General features: G+C 53.6%; 2 protein-coding genes across 5 annotated transcripts in view; one reads left to right on the forward strand and one right to left on the reverse strand.

The window, feature by feature from the left end:
* Positions 1 to 671: 671 nt before the first annotated feature.
* Positions 672 to 22,382, forward strand: LOC105482999 (rabaptin, RAB GTPase binding effector protein 2). 4 transcript variants are annotated; one of them, XM_071084304.1, is made up of 13 exons: positions 672 to 1,333; positions 1,821 to 2,033; positions 6,293 to 6,450; positions 12,121 to 12,231; positions 12,317 to 12,667; positions 15,430 to 15,525; positions 15,624 to 15,722; positions 17,502 to 17,657; positions 20,521 to 20,698; positions 20,862 to 20,873; positions 20,981 to 21,036; positions 21,292 to 21,405; positions 21,759 to 22,382. In XM_071084304.1, exons 1-13 carry the CDS (start codon positions 1,273 to 1,275, stop codon positions 21,858 to 21,860), a joined length of 1,707 nt encoding a protein of 568 aa, XP_070940405.1. In that variant the 5' UTR covers positions 672 to 1,272; the 3' UTR covers positions 21,861 to 22,382. The 4 variants fall into 4 exon arrangements, with proteins under 4 accessions (XP_070940405.1, XP_070940406.1, XP_070940408.1 ...); XM_071084307.1 differs by lacking the exon at positions 672 to 1,333 and adding an exon at positions 1,668 to 1,688; XM_071084305.1 differs by lacking the exon at positions 21,292 to 21,405.
* The window catches only part of LOC105482864 (ATPase sarcoplasmic/endoplasmic reticulum Ca2+ transporting 1), a 28,524-nt gene continuing 28,126 nt past the window's right edge, over positions 22,337 to 22,734 (reverse strand). The window contains exon 23 of the mRNA XM_011743243.2: positions 22,337 to 22,623. The gene's annotated coding sequence lies outside the window, so the exon portion shown is untranslated. The remainder of the gene's footprint in view (positions 22,624 to 22,734) is intronic.

The raw sequence follows: 22,734 nt of genomic DNA on the forward strand, positions 1-22,734 counted from the left end.
AGTCCATCATTGATGGGCATTTGGGTTGAGTCCATGGCTTTGCTATTTTGAATAGTGCCGCAATGAACATACTCGTGCATTTATCTTTGTAATAGAATGATTTATATTCATTTAGGTATATACCCAGTAATGGGATTTCTGGGTCAAATTGTATTTCTGGTTCTAGGTCTTTGAGGAATCACCACATTGTCTTCCATAATGGTTGAACTAATTTACATTCCCACCAACAGTGTAAAAGCGTTCTACCTTTGGCCATTTTCAAACTGCATTGTCTGTTTTACAAAAATCACTCCAGCTGTTTTAAGGAGAATTAATTAATTAAAGAGCCGAGTCGACACTGTGGAAGTTCAGGAGAGGTGATGGGAGCTGGGACGGAGTGCTAGCGCTGGAGATGGAGAAAAAGGGGCACATTCTGGAATAGTCAGCACATTGGAAGTAGAGTTTACGGGACTTGCAGGAGGACACGAGAATCAAGGACTTTCAGGTTCCTGGCGTGTCCTTTACAGAGGGAGAAAAAGGTTTGGGGGAAGGGGAACCAAGGCTCTGGACATAAATCTGAATTGCCTGTCACCGTCCGGGTGGAGGTCACAGATAGAGCCTCATCTAGACACAGGCGGAGAGGAGAGGAGGGATTTGAAGGCGCTGGGAGGGGGAAAGGGGGGCCAGCAGGAAGCGGTGACTGGCTGAATAACAAAATGGGGGTGGGGACGTGCAAGTTTCAGACTCCGACTAACTACGCGGGGACTCCGAAGCGCTCAGAAAAATGAAGCCGACCCGGCCCTGCCCCGAGGGACACTCCACGAGGGCGGAGGTGCAGGGAGGGCCCCGCCACAATTCGCTGTAACGCAAGCCAGGCTCGGGCGGAAGGGCGGCCGGAGCCGATCAAAGGCTGGCTCCGGGCAGGGGCAGCGAAGGAGCGAGGGGGAGCGCTCCGCAGGCCGGTGTCCCGGAGGAGGCATAATTGGAGCAGGGCTTCCGAGGTCACGGAGAGACACCTGGGAAGACCTCTTAAGGATCCTCGTCGGGGCTTGAAACGCAGGAGTACTCCCAAACCGCTCGACCCAGCCAAGAAGAGCCGGGGCGGGGCCGGGGCCTGGGGCCGACTCGGGAATCTCCGGCCGAGGCTCGGCAAGCCCCCCAACCTCCGTCCGGGGCCTCCAGCCCGGGGCCGATCCGGAAACAGCCGAGCGGATCCGGAAACAGCCGAGAGGACCCGGAAGCGGTGCGCTCCGTCACCAGGGAGTGCGGGAATCCGCCGTTTGCTCTGAGGCAATGGCGGCAGCTGCGCCGGTGGCCGCGGACAACGACAAGCGGCGGCGGCGGCCGGGGGCTGGTACGTGAGGGGGCGTCCGTGCACGCAGAGGGCGGTGAAACTGGGGGCGGGGCCGAGCTAGCCACCTGCGGATGGGGGGTGGAGAGGGGTGATGGAAGGGGCGGGGCCACGCCGTCGGAAAAGGGGGCGGGGCCTAGGGCTCTCGGCGAAAGGGGGCGTGGCCCGGCCATTCAAGGGGTAGAGCCAGTGACAGGTGCGAGGTGGGGCCCGGTGAGGAAGGGGCGCGGCCATTGGGAGGGCGGGGCCGGGTTGGACTGAGGAGAGGATTGAGTGAAACTGGCCACCGCGAAGAGATGGAGTGTAGGCAGCACCCGGCAGAGCCAGTGGAAAGGGGGCGGGGCAGGGGCGGTGCCAGGTGAGCGGGGCGGGCCCAGGTGAAGGCGGTCCCGGGTGAAGGCAACATTACTAGGTTGCAGGACTTGCTTAGCCGGTAGGTGGCCTGGGGTGTTAAGAGATGGGAAGAGAAGCTTATCCCTGTCCCCCACAGCACTGGAGGACCCCCAGCCCCAGGAAGGGGCAAATGGTGAGGCCGAGTCAGGTGAGCTCAGCCGGCTTCGGGCTGAGCTGGCAGGCGCCCTGGCAGAAATGGAAACCATGAAGGCTGTGGCAGAGGTGAGCGAGAGCACGAAGGCCGAGGCTGTGGCTGCGGTGCAGCGGCAGTGCCAAGAGGAGGTGGCCTCGCTGCAGGCCATCCTGAAAGGTGAGACGGGGGAATCACCTAGACTCCCCATCAGCCCCATACTGGGGAGTGCATGACGAGAAAAGGATGCGGGGGCACAGATAAGCTGTGGGATAAGTTAGCAGGGCTGCCTAGCTCAGGGCATGCCTATGGCCGGAGGAAGGGCCGCCCTTTTAAAATTTGCATAGAGGCACTCCATGTGATAGCAGCAGCTCTGTCAGTTACAGCTAAGTTTAGCTCCCAGCTTCTATCTGTTGCCTTGCCCATGTCATTTCTTGTCCCTCACTGATGATTGATCAACCCTGAAGATGGGTGAGAAACTTCTCAGTTCCCCAGACCAACCTCATTTTAGTCTGGACTTCTGGGAAATAGAATCAGCCCTGGCCCAGTCTCTGTGAGTCTAATGCTCTGCTCTCTAGCCTTCCCCAGACACTCCCTCCTCCACCCCACGCCATGCACCAGCTTCCCTGCCTCCACCCCATGTTCTCTGTACTTGCTCCTCTGGCTCCAGAAGCCCCAGCTGCTCATCCTGTTTTCTACTCTCCTTCCTCTAGCAGAAGCCAGAGCCTCTGAAACAGATGTCAGAGCTGCCCCGCTGCTCTGCCCCTGCTGTGGTGGGGCTCTTGTCAACTCTCTCCTGGACCTTTGTCCCAACCTTCTCACGGATCTCCCTCTATAGTCTGGCCTTGACATTGGCTTCCAGAGTAAACTTCCTAAAATTCCCTTCCCACCATGCGATTTCCCTTTCTAACAGCTGCTCCTGGAGACTTCTCTGGGGCTGTATTTCCCACATTTCAGGATCCACGTGCCTGTGCAATGTAGATACATCCTTGTACAACTTACTCTGCTATTTACTTAGTATTTGTTCTTTAAATAGATCCACATTTTAAAATTTTATATACATTTATTAAGGGAAACTTGTTATCTCTACTATATGGGAAAAACCAGGTGTGTCCTAAATAATAACAATAGCTAGCTTTTTTTTTTTTTTCTTGAGTCAATAAGAGTTTCACTCTGTCGCCCAGGCTGGAGTGTGTCACACCACGCTGGTGTGATCTCAGCTCACTGCAACCTCCACCTCCTGGGCTCAAGTAGATCCTCCTACCTCAGCTTCCCAAGTAGCCAGGACTACAGGTGCATGCCACCATGCCTGGCTAATTTTTTGTACTTTTTGTGGAAACAGGGTCTCACTATGTTACCCAGACTGGCCTTGAACTCCTGAGCTCAAATGATCTGCCGGCCTTGGCCTCCCAAAGTGCTGGGATTACAGGTGTGAGCCACCACGCCTGGCCAGGTAGCATGTTTTGAGCACTCACTGTGTGCCAGGCACTGAGCTAAATGCTTTATGAGTAACTAATCTTCATAACAAACTCTGTGAGGCAGGAACTATTATCCATCTCCATTTTACAGAGGAAGCTCTGAGGCCGGGAGAGGTTAAATAACTTGCCCAAAGTCATACAGCTGGAAAACAGCCAAGCAGCCTAACAGCTGAACCTTTTTTTTTTTTTTTTTTTTTTTTTAAGATGGAGTCTCACTCTGTTACCCAGGCTGGAGTGCAGTGGTGCGATCTCAGCTCACTGCAACTTCCGCCTCCTGGGTTCAAGGGATTCTCCTGCCTCGGCCTCCCAAGTAGCTGGGACTACAGGTGTGTGCCACCACGCCCGGCTAATTTTTTGGGTATTTTTTTGTTTTGTTTGTTTTTTTGTTTTTTTGTTTTTTGTTTTTTTGTTTGTTTTTTTGAGATGGAGTCTCACTCTGTCACGCAGGCTGGAGTGCAGTGGCACGACCTCGGCTCACTGCAAGCTCCGCCTCCCAGGTTCACGCCATTCTCCTGCCTCAGCCTCCCAGCTAGCTGGGACTACAGGTGCCTGCCACCACATCCGGCTAATTTTATTTTAATTTTATTTTTAGCAGAGACGGGGTTTTACCGTGTTAGCCAGGATGGTCTCAATCTCCTGACCTCGTGATCCACCTGCCTTGGCCTCCCAAAGTGCTGGGATTACAGGCGTGGGCCACCACGCCCGGCCCCATTTTTTGTATTTTCAGTAGAGATGGGGTTTCACTGTGTTAGCCAGGATGGTCTCGATCTCCTGACCTTGTGATCCACCTGCCTTGGCCTCCCAAGGTGCTGGGATTACAGGTGTGAGCCACCACACCCGGCCCAGCTGAACCTTTACTTCTACTGTTAGTGCACAGTAATAGGTCAATCCCTATACAAACAAAAAATGACCAGGTTCTACCAAAAATAAAACAAGTCCATGTTACTCAGGTAAGAGGATCAGTTGAGGTCAGGAGTTTGAAACCAGCCTGGGCACCAAAATGAGACCCTTAGCTGGGTATGGTGGCAAGTGCCTGTGGTCCCTGCTACTTGGGAGGGTGAGGTGGGAGGTTCACTTGAGCCCAAGAGTTTAAGGCTGCAGTGAACTATGATTTCGCCACTGCACTCTAGCCTAGGTGACAGAGGGATACCCTGACTCTCTTTTTTTTTTGTTTTCTTTTTTTGAGACAGAGTCCTGCTCTGTCACCCAGGCTGAAGTGCAGTGGCACAATCTCGGCTCACTGCAACCTCCGCCTCCTGGGTTCAAACAGTTCTCCTGCCTCAGCCTCCCAAGTAGCTGGGATTACAGGTGCCCACCACCACACCTGGTTAAATTTTGTGTTAGTAGAGACAGGGTTTCACCATGTTGGCCAGGCTGGTCTCGAACTCCTGACCTCAGGTGATCTGCCCACCTTGGCCTCCCAAAGTGCCGGGATTACAGGTGTGAGCCACGGCGCCAGGCCCTGACTCCCTAACAACAACAAAAAAGTATATAATCTATCCAACATCACCTCCATCTCCTGCTGACCTGTAGGATAAGTTCCAAACCTCTTGGCGTCACATGCAAGGCCCTGGGAGCTTCCTACTGCCTCCTTTCCAGTGTCTCCTTGGGTGCCTTTGCTGTTCCAACACCTCCAGCATACCTCACCATGCCGCAGCCATGCCAGCCAAGAAGCTCTTCCGCTGCTCACACTGGTCCTGTTAACTCATGCATCCTTTCCCTCCTTCACTGTCTACCACTGTCCTCTCCTGCCTGGGCAGGCAGGCAGAGTGAGGGCTCCTTCCTCTGCCATCTCCAAGCCCAGGAAGGGTCCTCTCCTTTACCTCTTCCCATACTGCATCCTAACTATTGCCACAGCCGCCCTCTTCATTGGACTGTGAGCTCCCGGTGGCAGGCTTTGTGTTTGATTGATTTCTGTATTTCCAGAGCCCAGCTCAGTCTGATCCAGCGTAAATATTTATGACTATGATTAAGGGCCGGGTGTGGTGGCTCATGCCTGTAATCCCAGCACTTTGGGAGGCTGAGACGGGAGGATTGCTTGAGCTCAGGAGTTCCAGACCAGCCTGGGCAACATGGTGAGACCCCGTCTCTACAAAAAATGCAAAACTTAGCCAAGCGTGCTAGGATGTGCCTGTAGTCCCAGCCACTCGGGACACTGAGGTGGGAGGATTGCTTGAGCCCAGGAGGCTGAGGTTGCAGTGAGTCATGATTGCGACGCTACACTTCAGCCTGGGTGACAGAGTGAGATCCTTTCTCAAAAATTAAAAAAAATGAGGCTGGGAGCAGTGGCTCACACCTATAATCCCAGCAGTTTGGGAGGCCAAGACAGGTGGACCGCTTGAGGTCAGGAGTTCAAGAGCAGCTTGGCCAACATGGCAAAACCCCACCTCTACTAAAATAGAAAAATTAGCTGGGCGTGGTGGTGGGCACCTGTAATCCCAGCTACATGGGAGGCTGAGGCAAAAGAATCGCTTGAACCCGGGAGACGGAGGTTGCAGCGAGCCAGGATTGAACCACTGCACTCCAGCCTGGGTGACAGTGAGACTCTGTCTCAAAATAATAATGATAATAATAAAAAAAAATTCTTACTGTTCTTAAATATTGACTGTTCCTGGTATATATTAATAGGAACAGTGTCACATCTTCTGTGTGCCTGAGAAAGGGCTGGACACCTTGCCTGTGTCATCTCATCTATTTTTATTTTTTATTTTTTTATATACTATCTTAGATATGTCATCTCATTTAATCTGTAGCCACCAGAAGGATGATCAGTAGTTTCCCCATTTTGCACCTAAGGACACTGATGCACAGAGAGGCTGAGTGATTGCCAAGGTCAATTTCTGCAAAGCCTGCCATGGCAACCGCTATGGTAGATTGTCTCACAGAAAGAGTCAGTGCATCAAGGTCCCCTGCTCGCCCACAGGCAGGACCAGCTCATTGACTCTCCCTCTCCCCCACCAGACTCCATCAGTAGCTATGAAGCCCAGATCACCGCCCTGAAGCAGGAGCGACAGCAGCAGCAGCAGCACTGTGAGGAGAAGGAGCGGGAACTGGGCCGCCTGAAGCAGCTGCTGTCCCGGGCCCACCCCCTGGACTCCCTGGAGAAGCAGATGGAAAAGGTTGGGGTTGGGATGGTTTCCCCACTGCCCTGGGATTTGGAAGGATGTTAAGGACTGTGGATGTCCCATTGCCCGGTCATGGGGTGCAGGGCACCCAGCAGTGATTCTAGGAATAGCACCAAGTTACCAGGTGTTGTTGAGAGCTTGGCTCTGTGCTCCATAGGGTCCTGGCTTGCCCCTTATTAGTGGGTGACCAAGTTCGCTTAGCTCCAAAATTAAGTTATGTAGAGGAAAGGAAACTTACACTTAAGGGTAACAAAAAAATTTCTTACTGTTATTAAATATTGACTGTTCCTGGCGGACATTAGCGCTTGGTGATATATTGCTACCTCCTGGCTTGGTGCAGTGACTCACACCTGTAATCCCAACACTTAGGGAGGCCAAGGCAGGTGGATCACTTGAGGTCAGGAGTTCGAGACCAGCCTGGTCAACATGGTGAAGCCCTGTCTCTACTCAAAATACAAAAATCAGCCTGTAGCGCACACCTATAATCCCAGCTACTCAGGAGGTTGAGGCAGGAGGATCACTTGAACCCAGGAGGCAGAGGCTGCTGTGAGCTAAGATTGTGCCACTGTACTCCAACCTGGGCAACAGAGCGAGACTTCGTCTTAAAAAAAAAAAAAGATACCTCTGATGCTTTAGGCACTGTGCTTAGTGCTTGACAGAGTTAGCCTCCCCAGTCCATTCCCTGTAAGGGAGGTCTATTAGATCCATTTATCAGATGAGTACAGTAAGGCTCAGGGAAATTCAGTACTTCTCCTGTTTATGCACATAAAAGGGAATAGAGTTGAGATTTTAAAATCTAAGCAGAAGCCTGACTCATGCTTATAATCCCAGCACTTTGGAAAGGCAAGGCAGGAGGATCACTTGAGGCCAGGAGCTTGAAGCCGCAGTGAGCTATGATCTTACTACTGCACTCCAGCCTGGGCACCATAGCAAGATCCCATCTGTAAAAAATTTTTTTGTTAAATTAGCTGGGCATGGTGGTGCACACGTGTAGTCCCAGCTACTCAAGAGGCTGACATGGGAGGATCACTTGAGCCAGAAATCAAGCCTGCAGTGAGCTATGATCACATCACTGCACTCCAGCTTGGGTGACAGAGTAAGACCCTGTCTCTTAAAAAAAAAAGTCTAGGCAGGCTGGTTTTATTTACTGATTTATTTATTATTGAGAGAGTCTTGCTCTGTCACCCAGGCTGGAGTATAGTCACGTGATCTCGACTCACTGCCACCTCTGCCTCCTGGGTTCAACTGATTCTCCTGCCTCAGCCTCCTGAATAGCTAGAATTACAGGCACCTGCCACCATGCCCGGCTAATTTTTTTGTATTTTTAGTAAGGGCGGGGTTTCGCCGTGTTGGCCAGGCTGGTCTCGAACTCCTGACCTCCAGTCATCGACCCGCCTCTGCCTCCCAAAGTGCTGGGATTGCAGGCGTGAACCACCGCGCCCAGGCTGGTTCGAAAGTGTTCTTAATCTCTATGATATGTCACCTCCTTTATTATTGCTGTTATTAACAATTATAGGAAGCACATATTTATTATCACATGCTTCATCTTTCAAAGCAAATTTGCATTGTTACTTCATTTGATCCTACAGCAGACCTGTGAGATAGATACTTCAATTAATATTCTTATTTCATGCATAAGGAAACTGAGGCTCAGGGATGGTGTCAATTACCTAGTTAGAAAGACAAAGATGAAGACAGGAGCCCATGAAACAAAGACCTTCAAGCCACATCTTTCCAGCATCCGGGCTGCCCCGTGCATCCGGAGTGTTCCTCAGGGAGCACCTCAGCAGGTTGGTAAAGGACAGGGCCCCGCTCAATGAAAGCCGCCCAACACAGTGAAGGGAGCATCAGGGCTGGGCGTGGTGGCCCACGCCTGTAATCCTAGCCCTTTGGGAGGTTGAGGTGGGCAGATCACTTGTGGTCAGGAGTTTGAGACCAGCCTGGCCAACATGGGGAAACCCTGTTTCTACTAAAAAAGTACAACAATTAGCCAGGCATGGTGTCGGGCGCCTGTAATCCCAGCTACTCGGGAGACTGAGGCAGGAGAATCTCTTGAACCCAGTAGGCAGAGGTTGCAGTGAGCCGAGATCGCACCACTGCACTCCAGCCTGGGCAGCAGAGCAAGATTCCATCTCAAAAAAGAAAAAGAGATTTGGAGGATTAAACTGAGCTTGCTTGAGAAGATTTCAAGTGATTCAAGAAGTGGAAAGGGCATGAACTAGAAGTGGGGAGTGACGGGGACAGGGATGACTGGCAGATTTCTGCCTTGAACAGCTTGTGGCCAGCAGGGCCATTCTCGCTGACTGAGTGCTTGTGGCCGGAAGAACAGCATCCCTGAGTGGTTTGTTTTGGATGTCTATGGTTAGAGGAGCCTGTGGGACATACAAGTGGAGATGTGTAGAGGCTGTTGGCTGCTCAACGTCAGCAGGATCCTAAGCTTGAAAAGAGATGGGAAAATATGGTCAGCTCTATGGTGGTGTTGGGAGTGTGGGAGAACAAATTGATTAGGATGAAATTTGCCTGCATGTGATTGAAAACCCAAATTAACAGTGGCTTAAATGCGACATTTTTTTTTTTTTTTTTTTGAGACAGAGTCTTGCTCTGCCGCCAGGCTGTAGTGCAGTGGCACCATCTCAGCTCATTGAAACCTCCGCATTCCAGGTCCCGGTTCAAGCAGTTCTCCTGCCTCAGCCTCCCAAGTAGCTGGGATTACAGGCGTGCACCACCACACCCAGCTAATTTTTGTATTTTTAGTAGAGACGGGGTTTCACCATGTTGGCCAGGCTGGTGTCAAACTCCTGACCTTGTGATCCGCCCACCTTGGCCTCCCAAAGTGCTGGGATTACAGGCGTGAGCCACTGCACTTGGCCAGAAATTTTTTTTTTTTTCAGAGACGGAGTCTCACTCTGTCACCCAGGCTGGAGTTCTGTGGTGCGATCTCGGCTCACTGCAACCTCCACCTCCCGTGTTCAAGCTATTCTCGTGCCTCAGTCTCCCTGAGTAGCTGGGATTACAGATGCCCACTGCCACGCCTGGCTAATTTTGTATTTTTAGTACACACAGGGTTTTGCCATGTTGGCCAGGCTGGTTTCAAACTCCTGACGGTGATCCATCCGCCTTGGCCTCCCAAAGTGCTGGGATTACAGGCGTGAGCCATTGCACCTGGCTCAGAAATTTGTTTTTTCCTTCAAGTCCAGAGGTAGACATTTCAGGACTGGTAAGGCAGCTCGACAAGTTGTCAAGCAGGCTCCATCTATATTGCTGTTTTGCCATAGGTAATATATTGCCTCATGGTCCAAGATGACTGCTTGAGTGCCAGCCATCATGTCCACATTCCAGCCAGCAAAAAGGAGGAGAAGGAGGAATAAAGAAAGGCACACCCTCTTCCTTTAAAGAGTTGTCCTAGGCCAGGCACGGTGGCTCACACCTGTAATCCTAGCACTTTGGGAGGCTGAGGCGAGCAGATCATTTGAGGTTGAGGTGGGTGGTCTCAGGAGTTCGAGACCAGCCTGGCCAACATGGTTAAACCCCCTTCTACTAAAAATACAAAAATATCAGCTGGGCGTGGTGGCATGCACCTGTAATTCTAGCTACTTGGGAGGCTGAGGCAGGAGAATTGCTTGAACCTGGGAGGCAGAGGTAGCAGTGAGAGGAGATAGTGCCATTGCACTCCAGCTTAGGCAACAAGAGTGAAACTCCTTTTTTTTTTTTTTTTTGAGACGGAGTCTTGCTCTGTCCCCCAGGCTGGAGTGCAGTGGCGTGATCTCGGCTCACTGCAGGCTCTGCCTCCCAGGTTCACGCCATTCTCCTGCCTCAGCCTCCTGAGTAGCTGGGACTACAGGCGCCCACCACAGCGCCTGGCTAATTTTTTGTATTTTTAGTAGAGATGGGGTTTCACCGTGGTCTCGATCTCCTGACCTTGTGATCCACCCGCCTCGGCCTAAGAATGAAACTTCTTATCAAAATAAATAAAAGTTGTCCTGGGCCAGGCACGGTGGCTCACACCTGTAATCCCAGCACTTTGGGAGGCCGAGGTGGGTGGTCTCAGGAGTTTGAGACCAGCCTGGCCAAAATGGTGAAACCCCATCTCTACTAAAAATACAAAAATTAGCCGAGCGTAGTGGCGGGGTGCCTGTAATCCCAGCTACTCATGAGGCTGAGGCAAGAGAATTGCTTGAACCTGGAAGGCAGAGGTTGCATTGAGCCAAGATCATGCCAGTCCTCTTTAGCCTGGGCAACAAAGTGAGACTCCATCTAAAAAAAAATGTAATAATAATACATATAAAATAAAGAGTTGTCCTGGAAGGTCCCCTTGGCTCATCTGTTTCTATCTCAGTAGCTGGAACTTAGCCAGATGATTTGTTTAGTTGCAAGGAAGCAGGTAAATGTGGATGGTATTCTAGGATTTAGACTACATGCCCAACTAACAATGTGAGGTGCGCTGGGCATTGGTGTAATCCCAACCCAGATGCTGGGAATTACACTGGTAATGCCCAACCTTGGGAGGCTGAGGTGCGAGGATCACTTGAGTCCAGGAATTCAAAACCAGTCTGGACAACATAGCAATATCCTGTCTCCACAAAAAATATAAAAATTAGCCCATTGGTGCACATGCCTGTGGTCCCAGCTACTCAGGAGGCTGAGGCAGGAGGATGGCTTGAGTCCTGGAGATGGAGGGCTACAGTGGGACGCGATTGCACCACTGCACTCCAGCCTGGGGAACGGAAAGAGAGCTCATCTCTTTAAAAAAATTTTTTTTTTTTTTTTTTTTTTGAGACGGAGTCTTGCTCTGTAGCCCGGGCTGGAGTGCAGTGGCCGGATCTCAGCTCACTGCAAGCTCCGCCTCCCGGGTTTACGCCATTCTCCTGCCTCAGCCTCCGGAGTAGCTGGGACTACAGGCGCCCGCCACCTCGCCCGGCTAGTTTTTTTTTTTTTGTATTTTTAGTAGAGACAGGGTTTCGCCGTGTTAGCCAGGATGGTCTCGATCTCCTGACCTCGTGATCCGCCCGTCTCGGCCTCCCAAAGTGCTGGGATTACAGGCTTGAGCCACCGCGCCCGGCCTAAAAAAATTTTTTTAAAAAGCCGGATGCGGTGGCTCAAGCCTGTAATCCCAGCACTTTGGGAGGCCGAGGCTGGCAGATCACGAGGTCAGGAGTTCGATACCAGCCTGGCCAACATGGTGAAACCACGTCTCTACTAAAAATACAAAAATTAGCTGGGCATGGTGATGCGTGCCTGTAATCCCAGCTACTGGGGAGGCTGAGGCAGGAGAATGGCTTGAACCCAGGATGTGGAGGTAGCAGGGAGCCGAGATCGTGCCACTGCAGCCCAGCCTGGGTGATAGAGCAAGACTCCATCTCAAAAAAAAAAAAAAAAAGGTAAAGTTCTATGACAAAAGGAAAAAATGGATATTGGGGAAGGAAGATATGGTGAGTGACAGGGCCACAGGAAGAAGTCATGACCTTCATCCTTGCCCTTATGCCCTGGGGCAAGTCGTGGAAGCTTCTAGAGCCTCTGTGTTCTTATCTGTGGAATGAGGGTAGACAGCACCTTCTAGGGAGGATTAGGAGAGCTGATGTGCTTGCAGAGGAAGCTCTGAACAGACCTGGGGCTTCAGCACTCAGGAAGGGGGGAACTACTGCTGCCAAACGCCACTCCCTCCAGGCCCACGAGGACTCGGAGAAGCTGCGGGAGATTGTTCTGCCCATGGAGAAGGAGATCGAGGAGCTGAAGGCGAAGCTGCTGAGGGCCGAGGAGCTGATACAGGAGATCCAGGTGAGGGCGCGGCCAGGGGGCGCTGGGGAAGGAGGGGTGCCAGAGGACCCTGGCCCCCCAGCCTCTTCCCTGCCCCCTTCCCTAGAGACGTCCCCGGCATGCCCCTTCCCTGCACGACTCCACGGAGTTGCTGCCCCTGTCCCGGGACCCATCGCCCCCGCTGGAGCCTCTGGAGGAGCTGAGCGGAGATGGGGGTCCGGCAGCTGAGGCCTTCGCTCACAACTGCGATGACAGCGCCTCCATCTCCTCCTTCTCTCTTGGCGGTGGGGTCGGCAGCAGCTCCTCCCTGCCCCGCAGCCGCCAGGGCCTGAGCCCTGAACAGGAAGAGACGGCCTCGCTGGTGTCTACGGGCACCCTGGTTCCCGAGGGCATCTACCTGCCCCCTCCTGGCTACCAGCTTGTCCCAGACACCCAGTGGGAGCAGCTGCAGATGGAGGTGAGTGTTGTGGGCAGGGTGGCGGGGTGCGCCATCCCCCTCTCTGCTGGATGCTTCCCCTGCACCACCTGTGTTCAGACCCAGAGCTAGAGCCGGAGCTTCCACAGGGAGAAGAGAGGCCCCCCTCCTAGTGAAGGCAGGCAGATGTAAACATGCACAGGGGCCAGGTGCGGTGGCTCACACCTGCCATCCCAGCCACTCGGAAGCTGAGTGGGAAGATTGTTTGTGGCTAGGAGTTCAAGGCCAGTCTGGGCAACATAGTGAGACCCTGTCTTTTTACAAAAATTAAAAAAAAAAAAAAATGCCAAGTGTGCACCTGTAGTCCCAGCTACTTGGGAGGCTGAGGCAGGAGGATCGCTTGAGCCCAGGAGATTGAGGCTGCAGTGAACCAAGATCATGCCACCGCACTCCATCCTGGGTCACAGAGTGGGAACCTGTCTCAAAAAAAAAAAAAAAGAAAGAAAGAAAAGAAAAGGCCAGGCGTGGTGGCTCATGTCTGTAATCCCAGCACTTTGGGAGGCCGAGGTGGGTGGATCATCTGAGGTCAGGAGTTCGAGACCAGCCTGGACAACATGGTGAAACCTCATCTCTACTAAAAATATAAAAATTAGCTGGGTGTGGTGGTGCATGCCCGTAATCCCAGCTACTCGTGAGGCTGAGGCAGGAGAATTGCTTGAACTGGGGAGGCGGAGGTTGTAGGGAGCCGAGATCCTGCCATTGCACTCCATCCTGGGCAACAAGAGTGAAACTCTGTCTCAAAATATAATAATAATAATAATAGTAATGTGATGCAAAAAAATGAATTGTACATTTCACATGGGTAAATTATATGGTAAAGAACTTATAACTCAGTAAAGGTGCTTTTAACAAAAATGCACATGGATACATGGGGAAGACATTGTCATCAGGGAGATGCCCAGAAAAAAAAACTAAACAGGGTTATGGGATAGAGACGGGCAGTGAGGGAGACTGACCTGGGTTTAGGCTGGAGCTGAGACCCAGATGGTGGGAGGAGGAGCTCTTAAAGGGCAGGCTGGGCATGGTGGCTCACTTTTGTAATCCCAGCACTTTGGGAGGCCGAGGCGGGTAGATCACCTGAGGTTGAGAGTTCAAGACCAGCCTGACCAACATGGAGACAGGCGTGGTGGCGCATGCCTGTAATCCCAGCTACTTGGGAGGCTGAGGCGGGAGAATCACTTGAACCCAGGAGGCGGAAGTTGCAGTCAGCCGAGATCGCGCCATTGCACTCCAGCCTGGGCAACAAGAGAACAAGAGTGAAACTCCGTCGCACAAAAAAAAAAAAAAAAGACCAGGGCACAAGGACCTGTGAGTTCAAAGGCCCCGAGGATGGAGAGACCACAGTGTGTCTGAGGAACAGGAAGGCCACCGGGGAGGAGAGAAGAGATCAGAAAGAAAGGCAGGACCACATGAGTCCGCCCTTGGAGGCCGGTTGTGCATTGTGCATCTTAGGAGATGTGGGAAGCACCTGCAGGGTTAATTTTAAGCAAGGGAGAAGCCTCCCAGCTCCAGGCTTTCAAAAGTTCACTTGGGACCGGGTGCAGTGGCTCACGTGTGTAATCTCAGCACTTTGGGACGCTGAGGTGGGCGGAACGCTGGAATCCAGGAGTTTGAGATCAGCCCAGGCAACATGACGAAACCCTGTCCTACAAAAAAATACAAAAAAGTAGCTGGGTGCGGTGGCACATGCCTATGATCCAGGCTACTCTGGGAGGTTGAGGTGAGAGGCTTGCTTGAGCCCAGGAGGTCGAGGCTGCAGTGAGCTGAGATCGTGCACCACTGCACTCCAGCCTGGGTCACAGAGTGAGACCCCATCTCAAAAAAAAAAAAAAGCTTACTTGGGCGTGTGTTGGGGTAGGGGCCACAGGAGAAGCTGAGAGGCTGGGACTGTGGTGTACAGGAAGGTGATACCTTGGACCAGGGGATGGCCACAGAGACAGGAAGAAATGGGTGGATGTGGAATCCACTTTTTTGTTTTTAGATGGAGTCTCGCTCTGTCGCCCAGGCTGGAGTGCAGTGGCACGATCTCGGCTTACTGCAAGCTCTGCCTCCCGGGTTCACGCCATTCTCCTGCCTCAGCCTCCTGAGTAGCTGGGACTACAGGTGCCCGCCACCATGCCTGGCTAATTTTTTTGTATTTTTAATAGAGACAGGATTTCACTGTGTTAGCCAGGATGGTCTTGATCTCGTGATCCGCCCACCTCGGCCTCCCAAAGTGATGGGATTATAGATATGAGCCACCGTGCCCGGCCCTGTTTTTTTTTTTTTGAGACGGAGTTTCAGTCTGTCACCCAGGCTGGAGTGCAGTGGCGCGACCTCGGCTCCCTGCAGCTTCTGCTTCTGGGTTTAAGTGATTCTCCTACCTTAGCTTTCCAAGTAGCTGAGATTACAGGTGTCCCACCACCACACCCAGCTAACTTTTTGTATTTTTAGTAGAGATGGAGTTTCACCATGTTGGCCCGGTAAACTCCTTACCTCAAATGATCCGCCCGCCTCAGCCTCCCAAAGTGCTGGGATTACAGGCATGAGCCACTGCACCTGGCACTGTGGAATCCACTTTGGAGATGGACCCGGCAGGGCCTGCTGATGGGTGGGGAGTGAAGGGAAGAGAATGGATGACTGGGCCTGTAACTCGATGGACTGTGTGGGTGAGGGCACTTCCCTGCAGAGGTGGGCCACGAGAAGTGTGGTGAGGGGGTCCTAAGTTCCCAAGAGATGCAGGCTGAAGGCAGGGTCTGTGGCAGGGCCGACAGCTGCAGAAGGACCTGGAGAGCGTCAGCCGCGAGCGGGACGAGCTCCAAGAGGGCCTGAGACGGAGCAACGAGGACTGTGCCAAGCAGGTGGGTCCCTGCCGCCACTGCAGCCCCAGCCAGGCCTCTGGTTGCCTTCCGCCCCCTGACATCCCCCTGCCCTCACTTTCACCCTCCCTCCAACCCAGATGCAGGTGCTCCTGGCCCAGGTCCAGAACTCAGAGCAGCTGCTGCAGACCCTGCAGGGGACTGTGAGCCAGGCCCAGGAGCGGGTACAGCTGCAGATGGTGAGTACCTGCGAGCCCCGGGGAAGGAGGGTGAGGAGTCCAGCAGGAATCAGTTGCATGTGGTGGAAGGGGGCACGTGGGAAGTCAAGGCACCTGTCCTGTCTCCAGCTGCTCAGGCCACACCCCGGAACTGGTGCCAGGTAGGTAAGAGGGTTTTGGGGCAGCTGGTGCCGTGGCCAGAACAGGGCCTTTGCAGCCACACAGAGCTGTTTGATCTTGAGCTAATCCCAGACTCCCAGCCTCTGTCTCACCATCTATAAAACTGACATAATGGGGCCTAGTTTGCAGAGTCATGAGGATTAAAAGCAAATCTGGCTGGGCAAGGTGACTCATACCTGTAATCCTAGCACTTTGCGAGGCCTAGGCAGTTGGATCACCTGAGGTCAGGAGTTCCAGCCTGGCCAACACAGCAAAACCCCATCTCTACTAAGAATACAAAAATTAGCCAGGCATCGTGGCGGGCACCTGCAATCCCAGCTACTCAGGAGACTGAGGCAGGAGAATCGCTTGAACCCGGGGACAGAGGTTGTAGTGAGCCAAGATCACACCATTGCACTTCAGCCTGGGTGAAAGAGCAAAACTCTGTCTCAAAGAAAAAAAAAAAAAAAAGCAAATCAGATGCTGACCAAGACTGGGGAGGAGACATACGTGATTGAACAGGGCCAGGTGTAGGGCAGGAGGGCAGTAGGCAGCCTGGAACCGGAGGTTCCTGCAAGGTGCTCCTGCCTCTGGGCTCTGCTGACCGTGGCCACCTAAGAACACAGGTTCACTGCTGCCAGATTTTCTGATTTTTCAAGAGAAACCAAAAATACGAATATTTGTGTATTGTCTGCTATTTTGTTTTAAGAGATGGTGTGTTGCTCAGCACCCAGGCTTGAGTACAGTGGTTCAATCATAGCTCACTGAAGCGTCAACTTGCTGGGCTCAAGCAATCCTGCAGCCTTAGCCTCCTGAACAGTTGGGACTACAGGCTTATACCACCATGCCCAGCTAATTTATAAATTTTTTTGTAGAGTTGGGGTCTCACTATGTTGCCCAGGCTGGTCTCAAACTCCTGGCCTCAAGTGACCCTCCCACCTTGACCTCCCCCGTAGCCAGGATTATAGGTGTGTAGCACCACGCCTGGCTTGTCTCTCAATTTTTAGAGTTGGCAACTACTTTAGGATTTAAGAAATATATATGGGCCAGGCACAGTGGCTCACACCTGTAACCCCAGCACTTTGGGAGGCCGAGGCAGGTGGATCATCTGAGGTCAAGAGTTTGAGACCAGCCTGACCAACATGGTGAAACCCCGTCTCGACTAAAAGTACAAATATTAGCCAGGCATGATGGTGGGCGCCTGTAATTCCAGCTACTTGGGAGGCTGAGGCAGGAGAATCGCTTGAACCTGGGAGGCGGAGGTTGCAGTGAGCTGAGATCACGCCGTTGCACTCCAGCCTGGGTGACAGAGGGAGACTCTGTCTCAAAAAAACATATGTTTTTTAAATTTAAATTTATATATATTTAAATAAATGTGTGTGTGTGTGTGTGTGTGTGTGTGTGTGTGTACCAAAGAAAATACCCAGCTTGGGCCCTGGTAGCAGCCTGTAACCTGCGTGTTAGCAGGGACGGGGTGTCTGAAGAGCTTGGTAGCAAAAAGTGATCCTTCCTTGCTCAGGAGCAGAAGGGGCATGGGCTCTCTTGCTGTCAGCCTGGGAGGAGGGTTCAAGGAGGTTTGGCCTCCTAGGGCCTGGAGACGCCTGTCCTCTTCATTACCTTGTACTAACTGTCCATCCACAGGCGGAGCTGGTCACCACCCACAAGTGCCTGCACCACGAGGTAAAGCGGTTGAATGAGGAAAACCAAGGGCTCCGGGCCGAGCAGCTGCCATCCTCAGCCCCCCAGGGCCTGCAGCAGGAACAGGGCGAGGAGGAATCACTGCCCAGCTCTGTGCCAGTAAGCCGAGTGTGGGCACTGAGAGCCTGGAGCCACCGTGAGGGCCCCTCCTCCCCAGGCAGAGCAGAGCATTGGTCGGGACCAGCCAGGGTGCTGTATATTTGCTTGGCCAACTCATTTGCCTTCTCTAAGGCTCAGTTTCCTCATCTGAGAAATGGAACCATACACCCTTTCCAGCACTGGCATCAAAAGAAAATGAGTTAACGGAATGCTTGGCAGGAAGAAAGCAGTCATTTGGTTGGTTTGCTATTTTTAAGTGACATGTGAGCCACAAGATTGAATTCGTCATAATCTTTGGTTCATAGCAAGCTGCCATCATGGATCTATGCCTGGCCTTTGTCAACCTAATTTCTTTATAATATGGCTTATTAGCCAGTCATGATGGCTCACACCTGTAATCCTAGCACTTTGGGAGGCTGAGGCGGGCGAATCACTTGAGGTCAGGAATTTGAGACCAGCCTGGCCAACATGGTGAAACCCCATCTCTACTAAAAATACAAAAAAAATTAGTCGGAGCCGCGTGCGGTGGCTCACGCCTGTAATCCCAGCACTTTGGGAGGCCAAGGTGGGTGGATCACCTGAGGTCAGGAGTTAGAGACCAGCCTGCCCAACATGTTGAAACCCCATCTCTACTAAAAATACAAAAATTAGCCTGGTGTGGTGGCGGGCACCTGTAATCCCAGCTACTCGGGAGGCTGGGGCTAGAGAATCGATTGAACCCAGAAGGCGGAGGTTGTGGTGAGCTGAGATTGCGCCATTGCACTCCAGCCTGGGCGACAAAAGCGAAACTCTGTCTTAAAAAAAAAAAAAAAATTAGTTGGGCGTGGTGGCTCATGCCCATAATCCCAGCTACTCGGGACACTAAGGCAGAAGAATCACTTGAACCTGGGAGGTGGAAGTTGCAGTGAGCCAAGATCACACCACTGCACTCCAGCCTAGGCGACAGAGCAAGGCTCCATCTCAAAATAATAATATGGCTTATTAATAAATTGATTAGAAATAGACAGATCACCTGGTGGCTGGGTACAGTGGCTCACACCTATGATCGCAGCAGTTTGGGAGGCTGAGGCAGGAGGATCATTTGAGCCCAGGAGTTCAAGACCAACCTGGGCAACAAAGCAAGATCCTGTCTCTATAAAAAACTAAAATAAAAATACTAGCTGGGCTTGGTGGCTTGTGCCCATAGTCCCAGCTACTTAGGAGCCTGAGACAGGAGGATCACTCGAGCCCAGGAGTTCAAGATCAGCCTGGGCAACATAGTTGAGACCCTGTCTCTACAAAAAATACAAAAATTAGCCGGGTGTGGTGGCCTCCACCTGTTGTCCTAGCAACTCAAGTGTCTGAGGCAGAACGCTTGAGCCTAGGAGGTTGAGGCTACAGTGAGCTGTGATTGTGTCACTACACTCCAGCCTGAGCCACAGAGTGAGACCCTGTCTCAAAAAAAAGAAAAAGCAAAAGACAAAAAACAATAAAAAAGATCCCTGAGGTGCCCTCCCCACCCTGAGATCCGTCCGCTTCCGGGCACCTCCTCCCCATTCCTTGACTCTGCTTTGCCCTCGCGGTCTTCTTTGGTGTTTTCATTACATGTACAGTGTGGTGCTTAAGTTTCATTGTTCTTGAGTTTTACGAAAGGGTTTATTTTATTTTATTTATTTATTTATTTTTTTTTTTTGAGATGGAGTCTCGCTCTGTCGCCCAGGCTGGAGTGCAGTGGCCGGATCTTAGCTCACTGCAAGCTCCGCCTCCCGGGTTCCCGCCATTCTCCTGCCTCAGCCTCCCGAGCAGCTGGGACTACAGGCGCCCGCCACCTCACCCCGCTAGTTTTTTGTATTTTTTAGTAGAGACGGGGTTTCACCGTGTTAGCCAGGATGGTCTCGATCTCCTGACCTCATGATCCACCCGTCTCGGCCTCCCAAAGTGCTGGGATTACAGGCTTGAGCCACCGTGCCCGGCCTTATTTTATTTTATTTTTAGAGACAGAGTCTCGCTCTGTTGCCCAGGCTGGAGTCTAGTGGCACCAGCTCGACTCACTGTAACCTCCACCTCCTTGATTCAAGCGATTCTCCTGCCTCAGCCTCCTGAGTAGCTGGGATTACAGGCGCAGGCCACCAGCTGGCTTTTTTGTTGTTGTTGTTGTTTGTTTTTGTTTTTGTTTCTGTTTGAGATGGAGTCTTGTTCTGTCGCCCAGGCTGGAGTGCAGTGGCATGATCTCAACTCACTGCAGCCTCCGCCTCCTGGGTTCAAGTGATTCTTCTGCCTCAGCCTCCCGAGTAGCTGGGACTACAGGCGCACACCACCACGCCCGGCTATTTTCTGTATTTTTAGTAGAAATAGAGTTTCACCATATTGGCCAGGCTGGTCTCAAACTCCTGACCTCGTGATCCGCCGGCCTTGGCTTCCCAAAGTGCTGGGATTACAGGCGTGAGCCACCGCGCCCGGCCTAATTTTTGTATTTTTAGTAGAGACGGGATTTCATCTTATTGGTTAGGCTGGTCTCGAACTCCTGACCTCACGTAATCCGCCCACCTCGGCCTCCCAAAGTAGTGAGATTACAGGTGTGAGCCTTCGCACCCGGCAAGGGGCTCTTGCTGTAGGTAATCTGCTGAACTTTCTGGTTGGGACTCTTCCTGAGCGCCCTCCACGGTGTGGGGCGTGACCCTATGTCCTGAGCTTCCTCCGCTGGACCGGAGCGCGTCTATCCGCCACCCAAACGATGGGCATTTTGGGCTCTTCCCTGCTTTAGCCATTTGCTTCCATCCTTCCTTCCTTCCTCGTTCCTCCCCACAATCCCCGTCTGGCTGGTGGCCCCTGCCCTGCTGCCCTCCTGCCCCGGCCCAGCAGGTGACGACTCCTTCCCTTCCAGGAGCTGCAGCAGCTGCTGCGCCGCACGCGGCAGGAGGCGAGGGCCCGGCTGCAGGCCCAGGAACACGGGGCAGAGCGCCTGCGGATCGAGATTGTGACGCTGCGGGAGGCTCTGGAGGAGGAGACGGCAGCCAGGGCCAGCCTGGAGGGGCAGCTGAGGGTGCAGCGGGAGGACACAGGTGAGGGGAGGGGCACGAGCCCCCAACCCCGGGCCCAGGGCCCCTGTCGGCCCTGCAAGGAGCCACCGGGGCTCCTTGGCAGCAGCGGGGAGGGGAGAGAGGTGGTGGGGGAGAGGCGGTGGTGCACCGCTGGCCTTGACCTCTCTCTCTTTCCTTCCCACAGAGGTGCTGGAGGGTGAGTGTGTGCTGGAGGTGATCTTGGGGATCGCCCACGCTGGCTGGGCTAGGTGGGGAAAGGGAGAAGGCGTGGCCCTGACGTCTCGCCCTGCCCTGACTTCTCAGCCTCCCTGTGCAGCCTGAGGACGGAGATGGAGCGGGTGCAGCAGGAAGAGAGCAAGGTGAGGGGAAGGGCAGGGGGACTGGGAGGAGAGGGACCCTCCCCTGCCCCTCCCGCCCTCTGTGTCTCCCTCAGGCCAGGTGGGAGGAAGCCCTGGGGCAACGGCTGGGCTTGGCCAAGCCAGACAGAGGAGGTTGGAGTCAGGGGCGGTGTAGAAGGGGCTACTGTGTTGGGAACTCCCGTGCTGGGGCCACACACCCTCCCATCTGGCCCAGGCTAAGCCAGGCTGAGCTCAGTGTGGTGTCTGTCCCCGCAGGCCCAGCTCCCAGACCTCTCAGAACAGAGGGCCAAGGTGCTGCGGCTGCAGGCAGAGCTGGAGACCAGTGAGCAGGTGCAGAGGGACTTCGTGCGACTGTCCCAGGCCCTCCAGGTACGGCCTGTCCCAGCCCTGCCAGACTGGCTGGCTCCACTCCGGGTGACCTCTCCTGGGTCTTGCAAGGACAGTCCCCTGGTTAAGGGAGTCCTTTCTTCCTCCTGGGGCTGGCATGGTCCTGTCCTGAGCTATTGCTCAAAAAACCCTGAAACTCTCGTGTGCACCTTGGTCAGTCACCTGAAGCCCTCAGTACAGGGCATGGTGGACGCTCAGGGCATTTGTGGCCTCAGCCCCACAGAGGTGGCCACTGGGTCCACTGGTCGCAGGCCCTGCCCTTGGGGGCTAGCAGGTGGGGTAGAGGCTGCATTTCCCCACCAAGTGCCCTCTGCTCCCCTCGTCTGACCCCGCAGGTGCGCCTGGAGCGGATCCGCCAGGCAGAGACCCTGGAGCAGGTGCGCAGCATCATGGATGAGGCGCCACTCACGGACATCAGGGACATCAAGGACACCTGAGGGGATCAGGGTGTCCCCACCCCCGCCCTGGGAAAGACGCCTTTCCCCACTCCAGAACCGTGAGGCCTGGCTCTGGGGTCTTGGGTGGCTTCTCCACCGTCCCCGAGCCTGGGGTTGAGGGGACTGATGGGGCCACCTCTGCCCTACCCTCCAGCGCCTCCTCCCAGGGTGGCTGGGCCTCCTGCTCTCAGGGATTACACCTGGGTGAGGGGCCCAAGCCCCTCCTGGAACCAAAGGTGCAGGCTCAGGCCTTCGACTTTCTGGCTGCTGTGCTGCCTCCTGGGCTCCAGCCCTCCCCTGCCCCCAGCCTGTCCCCTGCCCAGGGCACAGCCGAGCCATGGGGGCTGGGAGTCCCTATCAGAGGCAGTGAGGTGGGCCCTGGCCCTGGGACAGGCAGCTGCTTTCTGGTCTGCATGACACTAAGACGCTTGTCCACAGCGGCGACCCACGCCTCCAAGCGCGCACAGAAGCAAGGCCAGACTTTTCTGTCATTTATTTTCAATAAATAAGCAGCTCAGCGCAGTCGGTCGCCTTGTCCCTGCAAGCCCCTCGGGGTTGGGAAAGGGGATTTACAAGGTTGAGAGGGAGGTGGGTGGCCGAGGGGGAAGGAAAGGGAAGGGGTCATGTTTATAAACAGACACATGACAGGGGTGTGGGGGACAGGACGGGGGTCTGTGCCACAGCTGTGCCTGAAGATGCGTCACTATCAGGGTGGGGAGGACAGGGCAAAAGGATGTTCACTTCCTTCTTTCATCTTCTGGATCTGGAAGGGGAAAGAGAAGAGATGAGGCAGGCGGTGGGAGGGCAGCGAGGTCCCTCCCAGGTGCATCTCCCAGGCACATACTTACCTGGAGGCTCAGAAGCTTACCACCCC

The sequence above is a fragment of the Macaca nemestrina genome, chromosome 18 (genome assembly GCF_043159975.1).
Source record: "Macaca nemestrina isolate mMacNem1 chromosome 18, mMacNem.hap1, whole genome shotgun sequence".
NCBI classification, from domain to species: Eukaryota; Metazoa; Chordata; class Mammalia; order Primates; family Cercopithecidae; genus Macaca; species Macaca nemestrina.